This window comes from Amblyraja radiata, chromosome 31 (genome assembly GCF_010909765.2).
Source record: "Amblyraja radiata isolate CabotCenter1 chromosome 31, sAmbRad1.1.pri, whole genome shotgun sequence".
Classification (NCBI taxonomy): Eukaryota; Metazoa; Chordata; class Chondrichthyes; order Rajiformes; family Rajidae; genus Amblyraja; species Amblyraja radiata.
Genome location: NC_045986.1, coordinates 31,963,752 through 31,977,239, shown reverse-complemented (window position 1 = coordinate 31,977,239; position 13,488 = coordinate 31,963,752). Strand labels below are relative to the sequence as shown.

Sequence of the window (13,488 nt, the reverse complement as noted above, 5' to 3'; positions counted from 1 at the left end):
CAGCTACCTTTAAGAGCCCTATCTAGCTCTCTCTTGAAAGCATCCAGAGAACCCCCAGCCCCCGTGTGGCCCCCAGCCCCACATGCCCCAAGCCCCCCCGTGTGGCCCCCAGCAACATCACGGTGGCAATCTGCGTCTCTATCTCTCCGGCATCCTACTGTCCACAGATCAGCATCACCTCCCATCTTCACTGGAACAATTACTTATGGCCGTGTTTTGTTTAAGACGTTCTAAGAGGGTTGTATCCTTTGCTGCCCGGTTCCCCGGAACATGGGCTGCAATGTACAGGTTACACTGGGACACGCGTGTGGGACATGTGTGTGGAACGTGTGTGTGGGACAGAGTGCAGGGCACCCGGCCGCGTTGTGGGACAGGCCCGCTAAGCAGTGTGTGGCATTACAGGGGGGGGGGGGGGGGGGGCTGCCACCCGGTGTGTGACGCTTCACATGGCGGGGACTGTTGTGTGACATCGGACACGGGAGGTCGGGCCCCATGGACAGTGTGCGGGACATTACAGGGCGGGTGTGTGTGTGTGTGTGTGTGTGTAAGTGTGTGTGTGTGTGACTGTGTGTGTGTGTGTGTGTGTGCTGTGTGTGTGTGTGGGCAGGAGGGGGGAGAGGGGAGGGGGGAGCGCATTGGGCGGGTTGAGGTTCCGGGTCGTTGTGTTGCAGAGTTGAGCGCGGGACGTGACCGCTTGTGTCGGACAGACGCGGGGACGGGGAGAGGGATCAGGATCAGGGAGCGGGCAGCGGGGGGTGGGGGTGGTGAGTAGAGAGAGAAAGAGGGGGGAGAGAGGGGCCGAGTGGCCGGGTCGTGGCCGCAACATGAGCCGGGGGGGCGATGGTGAAGAGGATGCGCCGCCCGCCGCGGGTAAGGAGACGCCACCAGCCGGGTTGAACAAACATGTTGCTTGTTTGTTGTCACTGGTAGCGAGCGGCCTGTGCCCGCTGTAAGGCAGATCAAAGATAGAACACGGGCAGGCCCTTCGGCCCACAATGCCCGTGCTGTACATGATACCGTTAAACTAATCCCCTCTGCCTGTACATGATCCCTATCCCTCCATTGTTCAAGAAGGAACTGCAGATGCTGGAAAATCGAAGGTACACAAAAGTGCTGGAGAAACTCAGCGGGTGCAGCAGCATTTATGGAGCGAAGGAGATAGGTAACGTTTCGGGCCGAAACCCTTCTTCAGGGTTATCCACAACCTTTCTTCTCCCCACCACCCCCTATCAGTCTGAAGAAGGGGTTCGGCCCGAAACGTTACCTATCTCCTTCGCTCCATTGATGCAGCGGCTGAGTTTCTCCAGCATTTTTGTGTGTACCCCCTATCCCTCCATTCCCTGCTTATCCAAGTGCCTGTCTAAAAGCCTCTTAAACACCACTAATGTTTCCCCCTCTACTCTTAAGCTCTGTGCCAAACAGCTGGCACCGGTCTATACAGACATTTTTAACCAGTCCGTGCCTGCTTCAAAGTCACCACTATTGTCCCTGTACCCAAAAAGGCAAGGATTACTTATCTTAATGACTACAGGCCTGTCGCATTGACCTCTGTAGTCATGAAGACACTCGAAAGGCTTGTGCTGGCCAAGCTGAAAAATATCACAAACCCCCTGCTGGACCCTCTGCAGTTTGCATATGGGGCCAATAGATCTGTGGATGATGCAGTCAACCTAGGCCTGTACTCCATCCTCCAGCACCTAGACCACCAAGGGACCTATGCGAGGATCCTGTTTGTTGATTTTAGCTCTGCATTCAACATCATTATGCCAGAGCTACTACACTCCAAACTTTCCGAGTTGACTGTGCCTGAACCCCTCTGTCAGTGGATCACCAACTTCCTGACAGACAGGAAGCAGCATGTGAGGCTGGGAAAGCACATCTCGGACCCGCAAACGCTCAGCATAGGATCACCGCAAGGCTGCGTACTCTCTCCTCTCCTCTACTCTCTCTACCCCAACGACTGCACCTCCACAGACACCTCTGTCAAGCTTCTCAAGTTTGCGGACAACACAACCCTGATTGGACTGATCCAGGATGGGGAGGAATCTGCCTACAGACAGGAAGTGACACAGCTGGCGTCCTGGTGCCATCGCAACAACCTGGAGCTCAATGCTCTTAAGACAGTGGAATTGATTGTAGACTTTAGGAGAGCTCCCCCTCCCCTACCCCCACTCACCATCAACAACACCACAGGCACATCTGTGGAGTCTTTTAAGTTCCATCATCTCCAAGGACCTTAAGTGGGGGGGCTACCGTTTACTTCACAGTCAAAAAGGCCCAACAGAGGATGTACTTCCTACGGCAGCTGAGGAAGCACAATCTGCCACAGGCAATGATGGTCCAATTCTACACGACCATCGTAGAGTCTATTCTCACCTTCTCCATCATGGTCTGGTTTGGCTCAGCCACCAAGCACGACACTTGGAGGCTGCAGCGAATCGTCCGATCAGCAGAGAAGGTTATTGGCTGCAACCTTCCCTCATTGATGAACTGTACACTGCAAGGGCCAGGAAGTGAGCGGGCAAGATCATCTCTGACCCCTCTCACCCTGGCCACAAACTCTTTGAATCACTTCTCTCTGGAAGGCGACTCCGGACTGTCGAAGCTGCCACAGCCAGACATAAAAACAGTTTTTATCCACAAGTAGTTGCTCTACTCAACAGCCAAAAATCTGTAGCCTCCCTTTGATCTGGTATTTTGTTGGTTCACATGCTTGATCAATGGTGTTTTATCATTAATGTTTTATTATTATTAATGTTTAGTGTTTTCTGAGTCATTTCGTAACTGTCACTGTATGTCATCTTGTTACTTGTGGGCGGAGCACCAAGGCAAATTCCTTGTATGTGAATACTTGGCCAATAAACTTACTTACTTAAACCTACTATCGTATCTATGATCGTACCTGCCTCCACCACCACTATTTCCAGGCACTACCACCCTCTGTGTTTAAAAAAACCTATTTGAACTTTCTACGTTCCCCTAAAGGCTATTTGGTTTGGGTTAGTTTATTTTCACATGCACAGTAAAAAGGTTTTTTGGTTGCGGGCTAACCAGTCAGCTGAAAGACTATACACAATTACAATCGAGCAGTCCATGGTGTACAGATACAGGATAAAGGGAATATCGTTTAGTGCAAGGTAAAGTCCAGTAAAGTCCGATTAAAGATAGTCCGAGAGTCTCCAATGAGGTGGATGGTGGCTCAAGCCTGCTCTCTGGTTGTGGTGGGATGGTTCAGATGCCTGATAACAGCTGGGAAGAAACTGGAGTGCTCCTTCTGCACTGTGTTATGTGAAATGTATAAAGAGAATTCCAGGAATGTGTATATTGATTCACTCTGACAAATGTCCTGTGGACTGGTGGCCAGTACGACACCAAACTATCTGCCACCTCAGCCTGCCCCGCTATCACACTAACCTTTCCTTGTTTGGACAGCAGGAAAGACTAATATTTAGACAGGACACAATACAAACACTCCCGGTTTGACACAGGACAGGGTTAACGTTTCAATTTTAAACAAAGCCGGAAAACATAATAAATAAAATAGGAGCAAGCCATTCAGGCCGTTGTGTTGCCCATGTAATGTTGTGTCACCAAGCGGGGCACCATTTGCTTGCACTGACCTCATGTTCCTTGCTCCACACCCTATGGGTGGAAAACCCCAGCGATTCATGACTACTCACCTGGGGTCAAATGCCAGCCCTCAGTTTGAGACTGTGGCCTCGGGTTCTGGACATGCTGGACAGGCAGCTGACCCATCATCCCAACGCCAGCCACCCCATTGGGGCCGAGAACACACGCTCTTCAATCTGATGTTTCTCATTCTTCCAAACTAGAGATAACGAGTCCAGTCTAGTTATTCTCTCTGTCTGGTACAAAACAAGACTGCTGTTATTCAGAACTATTTCCAGCAGACTGTATGACCAGTAGAGCTATGGTGAAGGCTGCACATGTACCGTCTCGGTAGGGACAGTGCTTAGAGTGCGGCCAAGTTTGACCAAGGCCGAGCATAACATCCATCTGCTGTTGTTGGTGTTCCACATGTCTTGTCCAGTGGAGTTGGCGAAGACTCATCCTGTCTCCTCATTTGGTTTACAGTGGCCCTGGTGGAAAGCAGTTCCAAGCCCTCAGGCCTACAACTGGTCAGTACCCACCAGACCATTCGGCTCGGAGACCCACTCGACCTTGTAGCTCTGGCACAACAAATCCAAAAGGTAGGATTGACTCTGATAGACACAACTCCTCTCCCATCCAGGCCAGTCTACTGCTGGGGCTCAGCTTACACAGATACTGTGTGGTGGAGTGAGTATGGGTTGGCATCAGTGAGGAGGTGCAGACAGCTGGTGGTGGGGGATGTGGAACGATGCACAAGGCTGGTCTTGTGAGGAGGTGCAGACAGCTGGTGGTGGGACATAAGGAGGCGAGTTCACGCTGAAGTGAAGCACAGAGTTCAGTTGTTGTGTGGTGCAGAGAAGCAGACAGCTGGCTTGTTCAGGCTAGTTTTAAGTGTGAATCCAAGCACATCTTCAGGAAGAGAAGTCCTAGTTAGCAACACATGCCCGAGAACAACACACTGACCAACTGAATGGCCATGAAAATACACACACCATCCTGGCCATTGGATCTGGTCGAATGTATCTGTCTGGCTGGGCAGATACTGAACTGGTATGCCAGGGTGGAGGAAGCTGATATAATAGTGGTGGGTGCCAGCATGGTAGGTGCCAGGGCGGTGGGTGCCAGCATGGTAGGTGCCAGGGTGGTGGGTGCCAGGGTGGTGGGTGCCAGGGCGGTGGGTGCCAGTGGTGGGTGCCAGCATGGTAGGTGCCAGGGTGGTGGGTGCCAGGGTGGTGGGTGCCAGGGCGGTGGGTGCCAGTGGTGGGTGCCAGCATGGTAGGTGCCAGGGTGGTGGGTGCCAGGGTGGTGGGTGCCAGGGCGGTGGGTGCCAGCATGGTAGGTGCCAGGGTGGTGGGTGCCAGGGCGGTGGGTGCCAGGGTGGTGGGTGCCAGGGTGGTAGGTGCCAGCATGGTGGGTGCCAGGGTGGTGGGTGCCAGGGTGGTGGGTGCCAGGGTGGTGGGTGCCAGGGTGGTGGGTGCCAGGGTGGTGGGTGCCAGGGTGGTGGGTGCCAGGGCAGTGGGTGCCAGCATGGTAGGTGCCAGCATGGTAGGTGCCAGGGTGGTGGGTGCCAGGGCGGTGGGTGCCGGGGCGGTGGGTGCCGGGGCGGTGGGTGCCAGGGTGGTGGGTGCCAGTGGTGGTGGGTGCCAGTGGTGGGTGCCAGCGTAATGGGTGCCGGGGCGGTGGGTGCCAGTGGTGGGTGCCAGTGGTGGGTGCCAGTGCGGTGGGTGCCAGTGTGGTGGGTGCCAGTGGTGGGTGCCAGTGTGGTGGGTGCCAGTGTGGTGGGTGCCAGTGTGGTGGGTGCCAGTGTGGTGGGTGCCCGTGCGGTGGGTGCCAGTGGTGGGTGCCAGTGTGGTGGGTGCCAGGGCAGTGGGTGCCAGGGCCAGAGGAGGCTGATACAATAGTGGTGGTTCAGAGGTTTTTAGATGGGCACGTGGACATACAGGAAATGCTGGGGTATGGATCACGTTAAGGCAGAGATTAGTTTATCTCGGCATTATGTTTGGCACAGACATTGTGGCCCAAATGGCCTGTTTCTATAATCTATGATATGGTATGGAAGGCTAGTTATCCCTAATTACCCCCTGGTGTGTGGGTGAGGGGGTAGAATCTGGGTGAGCTGGTGGGAATGTGGAGCAATAGCAACATGGAATCATTGTGGTCGATATTTGTTGGCTACACGGACGGGCAGCATTAATCCTGACTTCTTCAAGTCAGGCTGACTGTAGTGACTTTCACCCCATTAAATTTGAAACTACTTTTATTCCAGGGAGATGAATTTGTTCGAGCCAACGTCACTAATAAACTGACTGTGATAGCCGAACAAATCCAGTACCTCCAAGACAAAGCTCGACAGGTAAAAGCAGCCTTAAAGTGATTCAATACTTCCCCCTCTGTGTCCCCATCACTCCAGACCCAATCGTTCCCAATACGTTACCAATGCCTGCACTAGCTTTCTAACTCAAAGCCCAGCGAACAAGATTGAGCTGTGCACATAAGGGTCATTCTGTGTAACAAATTGCTACCTTCAATATGTTTATAGGTTAGTTTGTCTCGTGGTGTTGTGTATTCAAAAGTGATAGGAGCAGAATTGGGCCATTCGGCCCATCAAGTCTACTCCGCCATTCAATCATGGTCGATCTATCATTCCCACAACCCCATTCTCCTGCCTTCTCCCCATAACCCCTGACATCCATACTAATCATTTTTAACCCTACTAATTTATCTGGCTTTCTTTGAGGGGTGGAATTTAGATCTTTGGGGCTAAATATGATTTTGAATTTCAAAGACTGAATCTGCCTGCTTTCAATGTAAGCTCTGCATGCGCGGGGCTAGGAGTCACCGTACAGGTGGGCCAGTGACTGTACAGGTGGGCCAGTGACGGTACAGGTGGGCCAGTGACGGTACAGGTGGGCCAGTGACGGTACAGGTGACCCAGTGACGGTACAGGTGGGCCAGTGACGGTACAGGTGGGCCAGTGACGGTACAGGTGACCCAGTGACGGTACAGGTGGGCCAGTGACTGTACAGGTGGGCCAGTGACGGTACAGGTGGGCCAGTGACGGTACAGGTGGGCCAGTGACGGTACAGGTGGGCCAGTGACGGTACAGGTGGGCCAGTGACGATACAGGTGACCCAGTGACGGTACAGGTGGGCCAGTGACTGTACAGGTGGGCCAGTGACGGTACAGGTGGGCCAGTGACGGTACAGGTGAGCCAGTGACGGGACAGGTGGGCCAGTGACGATACAGGTGACCCAGTGACGGTACAGGTGGGCCAGTGACTGTACAGGTGGGCCAGTGACGGTACAGGTGGGCCAGTGACGGTACAGGTGGGCCAGTGACGGTACAGGTGGGCCAGTGACGATACAGGTGACCCAGTGACGGTACAGGTGGGCCAGTGACTGTACAGGTGGGCCAGTGACGGTACAGGTGGGCCAGTGACGGTACAGGTGGGCCAGTGACGGTACAGGTGGGCCAGTGACGATACAGGTGACCCAGTGACGGTACAGGTGGGCCAGTGACGGTACAGGTGGGCCAGTGGCACGTGTGGCAGGTGGAACTCCTGCCTCACAACTCCAATCTTGGCCTCTGCTTCAATTTCTGTGGAGTTTGCACGTTATTGCTGTGACCATGTAGGCTTCTCTGGGTATTCCAGTTTCCTCCACCATCATCAATTGCCCCTAATGTGTCGATGGATGGTAGAATCTAAGGGTGGAAGTTCATGGGAATGTGGAAAGAATAGGTTACATGGAAAAACTAGTGGAGGATGGATTGCTTTGTGACCCGACATAACCTCTCTGTATATCGTATGTATATAATATTTGGAGTCGTACAACACCAAAATAGGCTCTTCGGCCCACCAGTTCCATGCTATCACTTGTACCGATCGACTTTAATCCCCCCCCACCATGGCATTCCACGCCTTGGTGATTCAAGTACTTCTCAAGTACTTGTCTGAATGGTTCACATCAGCTGTGAGTGTGGCTGGTCCCGTCACCTCCTCAGGCAGCAGGGTCCTGATTCAACTACCCTCTGCTTGAAAGAAATCTCCATCAGATCCCTTCTAAACCTCCAACCTGTGTCCCTCGTCTTAGATATCCTCACCTTAGGAAAAAGGATATTTAGCTTAGATATCCTCACCTTAGGAAAAAGATGTTTGCTATTAGGCCGTATCTCCCCCTCATCATTTCACAACCCGTCAGACCAGATTTCTCACCTCATTGTCAGAGGCATTGTTACTGTTTCTGCTGCTTCTCCACCAGTGAAGACAACACCAAGTTCCTGGCCTCTGAAATTCATTCTCTTCACCTCTATTATATCCATGTGGAGATTGTGTCACAAGGAACTGCAGATATTGGAATCTTGAGCAAAACACAAAGTGCTGGAGTAACTCAACAGGTCAGGCAGCATCTGCCTGCACTCCAGCACTTCATGTTTTCCTCTTTAATTGAGCATTTGATCTCCTCCCTGGTTACAAAAAAATGTCTAAATGACAGTTGTCCAATTGTCTCCAGAGGACATCTAAAAGACCCAGTACAAACATGTATGGTGACTTACCTCATGCCCTGACCACATGACAGGAAATGCGTACTAAGATTATTCTGCACTAGATTCGAACCAGTCAGAATGTCAGAGTGGCTCCAAATTAATTCCTAAATCTGAAGTGGAAATGCCAAATGGCCCAAACCTCCCGTGATGTTAAATGTCTACTCCCTCTAGTACCTTTGCTGCAGTGTTCACCAGCGACACAATGTACAACAGTGACACACTAAAGATTTTTGGTAGGACCATCACACAAGGACTGCACCAGAGGAAGGAAGTGACTAATGACAATGGATAGCCAATAACTGGCAGTCTTCAAACTATGAACCAAAGGTACAGCTGCTGCCTCACAGAGCCAGAGACCAGAGTTCAATCCTGACCACGGGTACTGTCTGTGTGGAGTTTGCACATCCTCTCATTAGCTTTAGCTTCCTTCCACGTCCCAAAGATGTGCGGATTTGTGGGTAAAATTGCCTTTGGACTCATTGGTCCGAACAGCCTATTTCCATACTGTATCTCTAAAACTAAACGAAAATGTAAATGAATATAAAACTACGGTGTTTAAGGCATCCTCCACACAACTTGCTCAAGCCCTGCCTCAGTGGATTAGGAGAGATTTTGTATCTCTACTAAATCACAAGTCCATGCGTACGAGCAGCGTGCCACAACAACTTGTTAAACTGCTGAATTCATCAAGGCTGAAGGGGATACAGATAAAAACTAAAACTCTAAAGTCATAGAAACATAGAAAATAGGTGCAGGAGTAGAGGCCATTTGGCCCTTCGAGCCTGCACCGCCATTCGATATGATCATGGCTGATCATCCAACTCAGTATCCAGTACCTGCCTTCTCTCCATACCCACTGATCCCTTTAGCCACAAGGGCCACATCTAACTCCCTCTTAAATATAGCCAATGAACTGGCCTCAACTACCTTCTGTGGCAGAGAATTCCACAGATTCACCACTCTCTGTGTAAAAAATGATTTTCTCATCTCGGTCCTAAAAGACTTCCCTCTTATCCTTAAACTGTGACCCCTAGTTCTGGACTTCCCCAACATCGGGAATAATCTTCCTGCATCTAGCCTGTCCAACCCCTTAAGAATTTTGTAAGTTTCTATAAGATCCCCCCTCAATCTTCTGAATTCCAGCGTGTACAAGCCGAGTCTATCCAGTCTTTCTTCATATGAAAGTCCTGCCATCCCAGGAATCAGTCTGGTGAACCTTCTCTGTACTCCCTCTATGGCAAGAATGTCTTTCCTCAGATTAGGAGACCAAAACTGTACGCAATACTCCAGGTGTGGTCTCACCAAGACCCTGTACAACTGCAGTAGAACCTCCCTGCTCTTATACTCAAATCCTTTTGCTATGAATGCTGACATACCATTTGCTTTCTTCACTGCCTGCTGCACCTGCATTCCTACTTTCAATGACAGGTGTATCATGACACCCAGGCCTCGTTGCATCACCCCTTTTCCTAATCGGCCACCATTCAGATAAAAGTCTACTTTCCTATTTTTGCCACCAAAGTGGATAACCTCACATTTATCCACATTATACTGCATCTGCCATGCATTTGCCCACTCACCCAGCCTATCCAAGTCACCTTGCAGCCTCCTAGCATCCCCCTCACAGCTAAGTCCTAACTTGCAAGCATTTTTACTCAATTTTGTCAAATTTATAAAAATTCTATTCAATTAACATTAAAGTAGAAAATAAATTGTCCTTTAAAATCCCAACCTCATTATTTTCTTACAGTCAAGGCACAAAACAGGCTCTTGGCCCACATTGTTCATACTTGTGCTTTATAATCCAGTTCTGTATCCTCTCCAGGTACACACTGTACCCTCTTGTCATACACCCTGTACCCTCTCCTCGTGAGCCCTGCATGTTTTTATTCAGGTTCTGGAAGAGGCCAAGAGAGATGTTGATCTACACCATGTTGCCTGTAATGTTGTGAAGAAACCTGGCACCATCTACTTCATGTACAGACGTGATTCTGGTCAGCGATATTTCTCCATCCTTTCTCCAAAGGTCAGAAAGTGTGGATTTTTAAATATCACTAGAGAATGAGAGGCAGCTATGATTAATTACAGCTCTGCTGTGGTGTGAAGGTAGACACAAATTGCAAGAGTAACTCAGCGGGACAGGCAGCATCTCTGGATAATCTCAACCCTAACCTGAAACTTTCTGTCTGAAGGGTCTCCACCTGAAACATCACCCATTCCTTCTGTCCAGAGATGCTGCCAGTCCCGCTGAGTTACTTCAGCATTTTGTGTCTACCTTCAATGTTAACCAGCACCTGCAGTTCTTTCCTACACATTCCACTGTGGGGTGTTTGGTGGGGTGGGGGGTGGGGGGGGGGGGAGGGTGAACAGAGGCTCATAAACCATGATGATTCTGCCTCAGGTTTAGTTCTGGCCGTGGTCCAGTTCTGCCCGTGATCTAGTTCTGTCCGTTGTCCAGTCCAGTTCTGGCGTGGTCCAGTTCTGCCCGTGATCTAGTTCTGTCCGTTGTCCAGTCCAGTTCTGGCGTGGTACAGTTCTGCCCGTGATCTAGTTCTGTCCGTTGTCCAGTCCAGTTCTGGCCGTGGTCCAGTTCTGGCCGTTGTCCAGTCCAGTTCTGGCCGTGGTCTGGCCAGTACTCTGGCCTCTGCATTAGATCCCATTTCAGACCCAACAGCAATAATTCTGCCCGTCACTTCAGAGCTGGGCATGGGGAGTGGATGCATGTTGCAGGCATGCCCTTTAGTTATAAAACCGCTGACCTGCCTGTGCTTTCTGCGTGGTGTTAAACACTGCGTGGTACAGCATGAAGCAGCAGGTTCTACTTCCTTTTGTTCTGGACAACATTTACATCTCGGCCAACATTGCCACATCTGATTATTTCATATCTCATTACAGTTTCTGGGAAATTGCTGCACGCAAATTGTCTGTGTGTTCCCCATGATAATTATACCAAAACTATTTCATTGGCCCCATGGTAATTATACCAGATGTATCTTATTGTCCAGGAGGCAGCTTAGGATGTTCCGAGGCACGGAGGTTCTTTGATGTACATTGTTTTTAAAGTGTAACTGATGGTTATTTCCCACAGGAGTGGGGGCCGAGCTGCCCACACGAGTTCCTCGGTGCCTACAAGTTACAACATGACATGTCATGGACACCCTATAAAGAAATCAACAGACGAGATGCAGAAATGGGTCTAATTGACAAGCTTCTGACCCAGCACCAGACACAACCAGACCGTGGAGCTGAACCTATAGGGACTGATCCAGTGATACTACCTACTACCTCCCACCAAGAACAGTCTTGAATATTCAAGTGGTCTTGATGATAAATGGTGAAATACTGTGCCTGCTGATATGTTCACAGAGCCATTTTCAAATCTTGTTTTTCATGTACCCTTGCCTTTCTTGGTTCTATATTTCATTTACACTAAACTATAGCCAGGGTGTGACATGGTGAAATGTCATCCCTTTAATTTCACTGTAATCACCAATTTAAATGGCCACATGACAGCATCATTCAGTTACCATTAACAGCAAACCTCAGGCCAAAAATAAATATTACAGCACTCAAATGTATTCCCTCATTGGACAGTATCAGGCCATTCAAGTCTGTTCCATCGTTACAAACTTGTAACTCTACTCACCAGTGTCCACTTCACATCTTTTAACATCTTTGATGAACAAAACTTAATTTGATCTCAATCTTGATAGGAATGTAATATTTCTACGGAAGGAACATCTCTCCAGCTTAAATTCTGCAAAGAACTTGACACTTATACGGCAGGCGTATTTTAAAGCTGTGCTCTCCCATTTTCTTTTAACGCAGAACCCAGCACCATTCCCGATGTGTACCATGGCCACACTGGGCAGATTTCACACGCACTTTGCTTTACAGAAATCCTGTAACAAGAATAAACCTCGAATTAAAAACTGGCAGTGAAATTTTGTCATTATTGAAAGTGAGGTAACAAGGACCGAAGAGTTGTGAAGCTGCTCACGTGTGGAGGTTGTCTGAAGGGTGGCAGTGTTTGGGCTGGTCTTGGTTGGTATTGGCACAGAATCTGCCTCCAATTTACCAGCATAGAGGCAAGGTCTGGGCGTGTTTACTGCATTACTGGTGGTTTTCCCAAGGTTGTGGCTGAGAGCAGATCTGCATACAGGTCATTCTTCAGCAACACTGGGTGTAATTGGATGCTTGAAACACCAAGTTACACCTCCCACCTGTACAGCCCCCACCCCTCCCGGTACAAACCCCCACACAGACCCCCACACACAGACCCCCACACACAGACCCCCACACACAGACCCCCTCCCCGTATCAGTTTACAAGCAATATCAACATCCTATAATTGAAACACTAACGATGTATTCACTCATTATCGCCTCAGCAACTTGCTTTCTGCCTGTTAGCAACATTATTTGGGTGTGTAGTTACTGTCACTTGTTGCAGTGTTTCTAACCTGGTGGATCATGCTTCATATTCTGCCCATTCTGAAGATGCTGATATCTGCCCAGGTCTTGATGTGCATGGAAACTTTTCAGAAATGATGATAATTTGGGAGGTGTTAATTCTTGGATAGCTCACTTACGTACCAACCCTCTCCTTATTGGATGTCCAGCATCTCTTCAATAGCTGGCGAATCCTGTTTATGACTGCACCACAGCAAGTTCAAGGCCTCAAGGCCAATAGCGAAGATGTTGAAACACAAAACTGCAAATGCTGGTTTACACCAAGTGCTAAAGTAACTCAGTGGGTCAGGCAGCATCTCTTTGGGTCGAGATTGTTATTCAGACTGATTGTGGGGGTAGGGAAAGACTACCTTCAGATGTCTGTCACAAGGTCTTTAATAACCGTCGACAGGTAAAGTCAGTCTGAAGAAAGGTCTCAACCCGAAAAGTCGAGCATTCCTTCTCTCCAGAGATGCTGCCTGTCCCACTGAGTTACTCCAGCATTTTGTATCTACCTTCGATTTAAACAGGCATCTGCAGTTCTTTCCTACACGGGTAAAGTTTAGTAATGTGCCCCATTATTGCAACTGAGAGGTTGGAGCCATTAAAAGAGAAAATGGCCACAACAGGTACTTTGTACTATTATTGGTCATCTCCATTCAATCCTCCCCTTAAAGATTCAATATTGGTGCCTGGCAAGGTTGCGTTCTCAGCCCCTTACTATACTCCTTATACACTCATGACTGTGCAGTCAAATACCAATCCAACACAATTTATAGGTTTGCAGATGACACCACCGGAGTACAGGAAGGTGATTGAAAACCTTGTAACCAGGTGTCAAGACACCAATCTGCCCCGCAATGTCAGAAACACAAGGTAT

General features: G+C 49.6%; 1 protein-coding gene across 3 annotated transcripts; it reads left to right on the top strand.

Moving 5' to 3' along the window:
* Positions 1 to 456: 456 nt before the first annotated feature.
* On the top strand, positions 457 to 12,093 carry c31h1orf50 (chromosome 31 C1orf50 homolog). Of its 3 annotated transcripts, none has more exons than XM_033048484.1 (5): positions 457 to 538; positions 4,096 to 4,211; positions 5,879 to 5,965; positions 10,052 to 10,183; positions 11,246 to 12,093. In XM_033048484.1, exons 1-5 carry the CDS (start codon positions 493 to 495, stop codon positions 11,462 to 11,464), a joined length of 600 nt encoding a protein of 199 aa, XP_032904375.1. In that variant the 5' UTR covers positions 457 to 492; the 3' UTR covers positions 11,465 to 12,093. The 3 variants fall into 3 exon arrangements, with proteins under 3 accessions (XP_032904375.1, XP_032904373.1, XP_032904374.1); XM_033048482.1 differs by having other exon boundaries at positions 457 to 544; XM_033048483.1 differs by having other exon boundaries at positions 493 to 870.
* The last annotated feature ends 1,395 nt before the right edge of the window (positions 12,094 to 13,488 follow it).

Bases quoted from the DNA above. Each gene is read 5' to 3' on its own strand.
- c31h1orf50 (XM_033048482.1), top strand. From the start codon at position 493: ATGGACAGTGTGCGGGACATTACAGGGCGGGTGTGTGTGTGTGTGTGT. The intron at 4,212-5,878 runs GTAGGATTGACT...CTTTTATTCCAG, and splicing joins TGGCACAACAAATCCAAAAG to GGAGATGAATTTGTTCGAGC. The intron at 5,966-10,051 runs GTAAAAGCAGCC...GTTTTTATTCAG, and splicing joins TCCAAGACAAAGCTCGACAG to GTTCTGGAAGAGGCCAAGAG.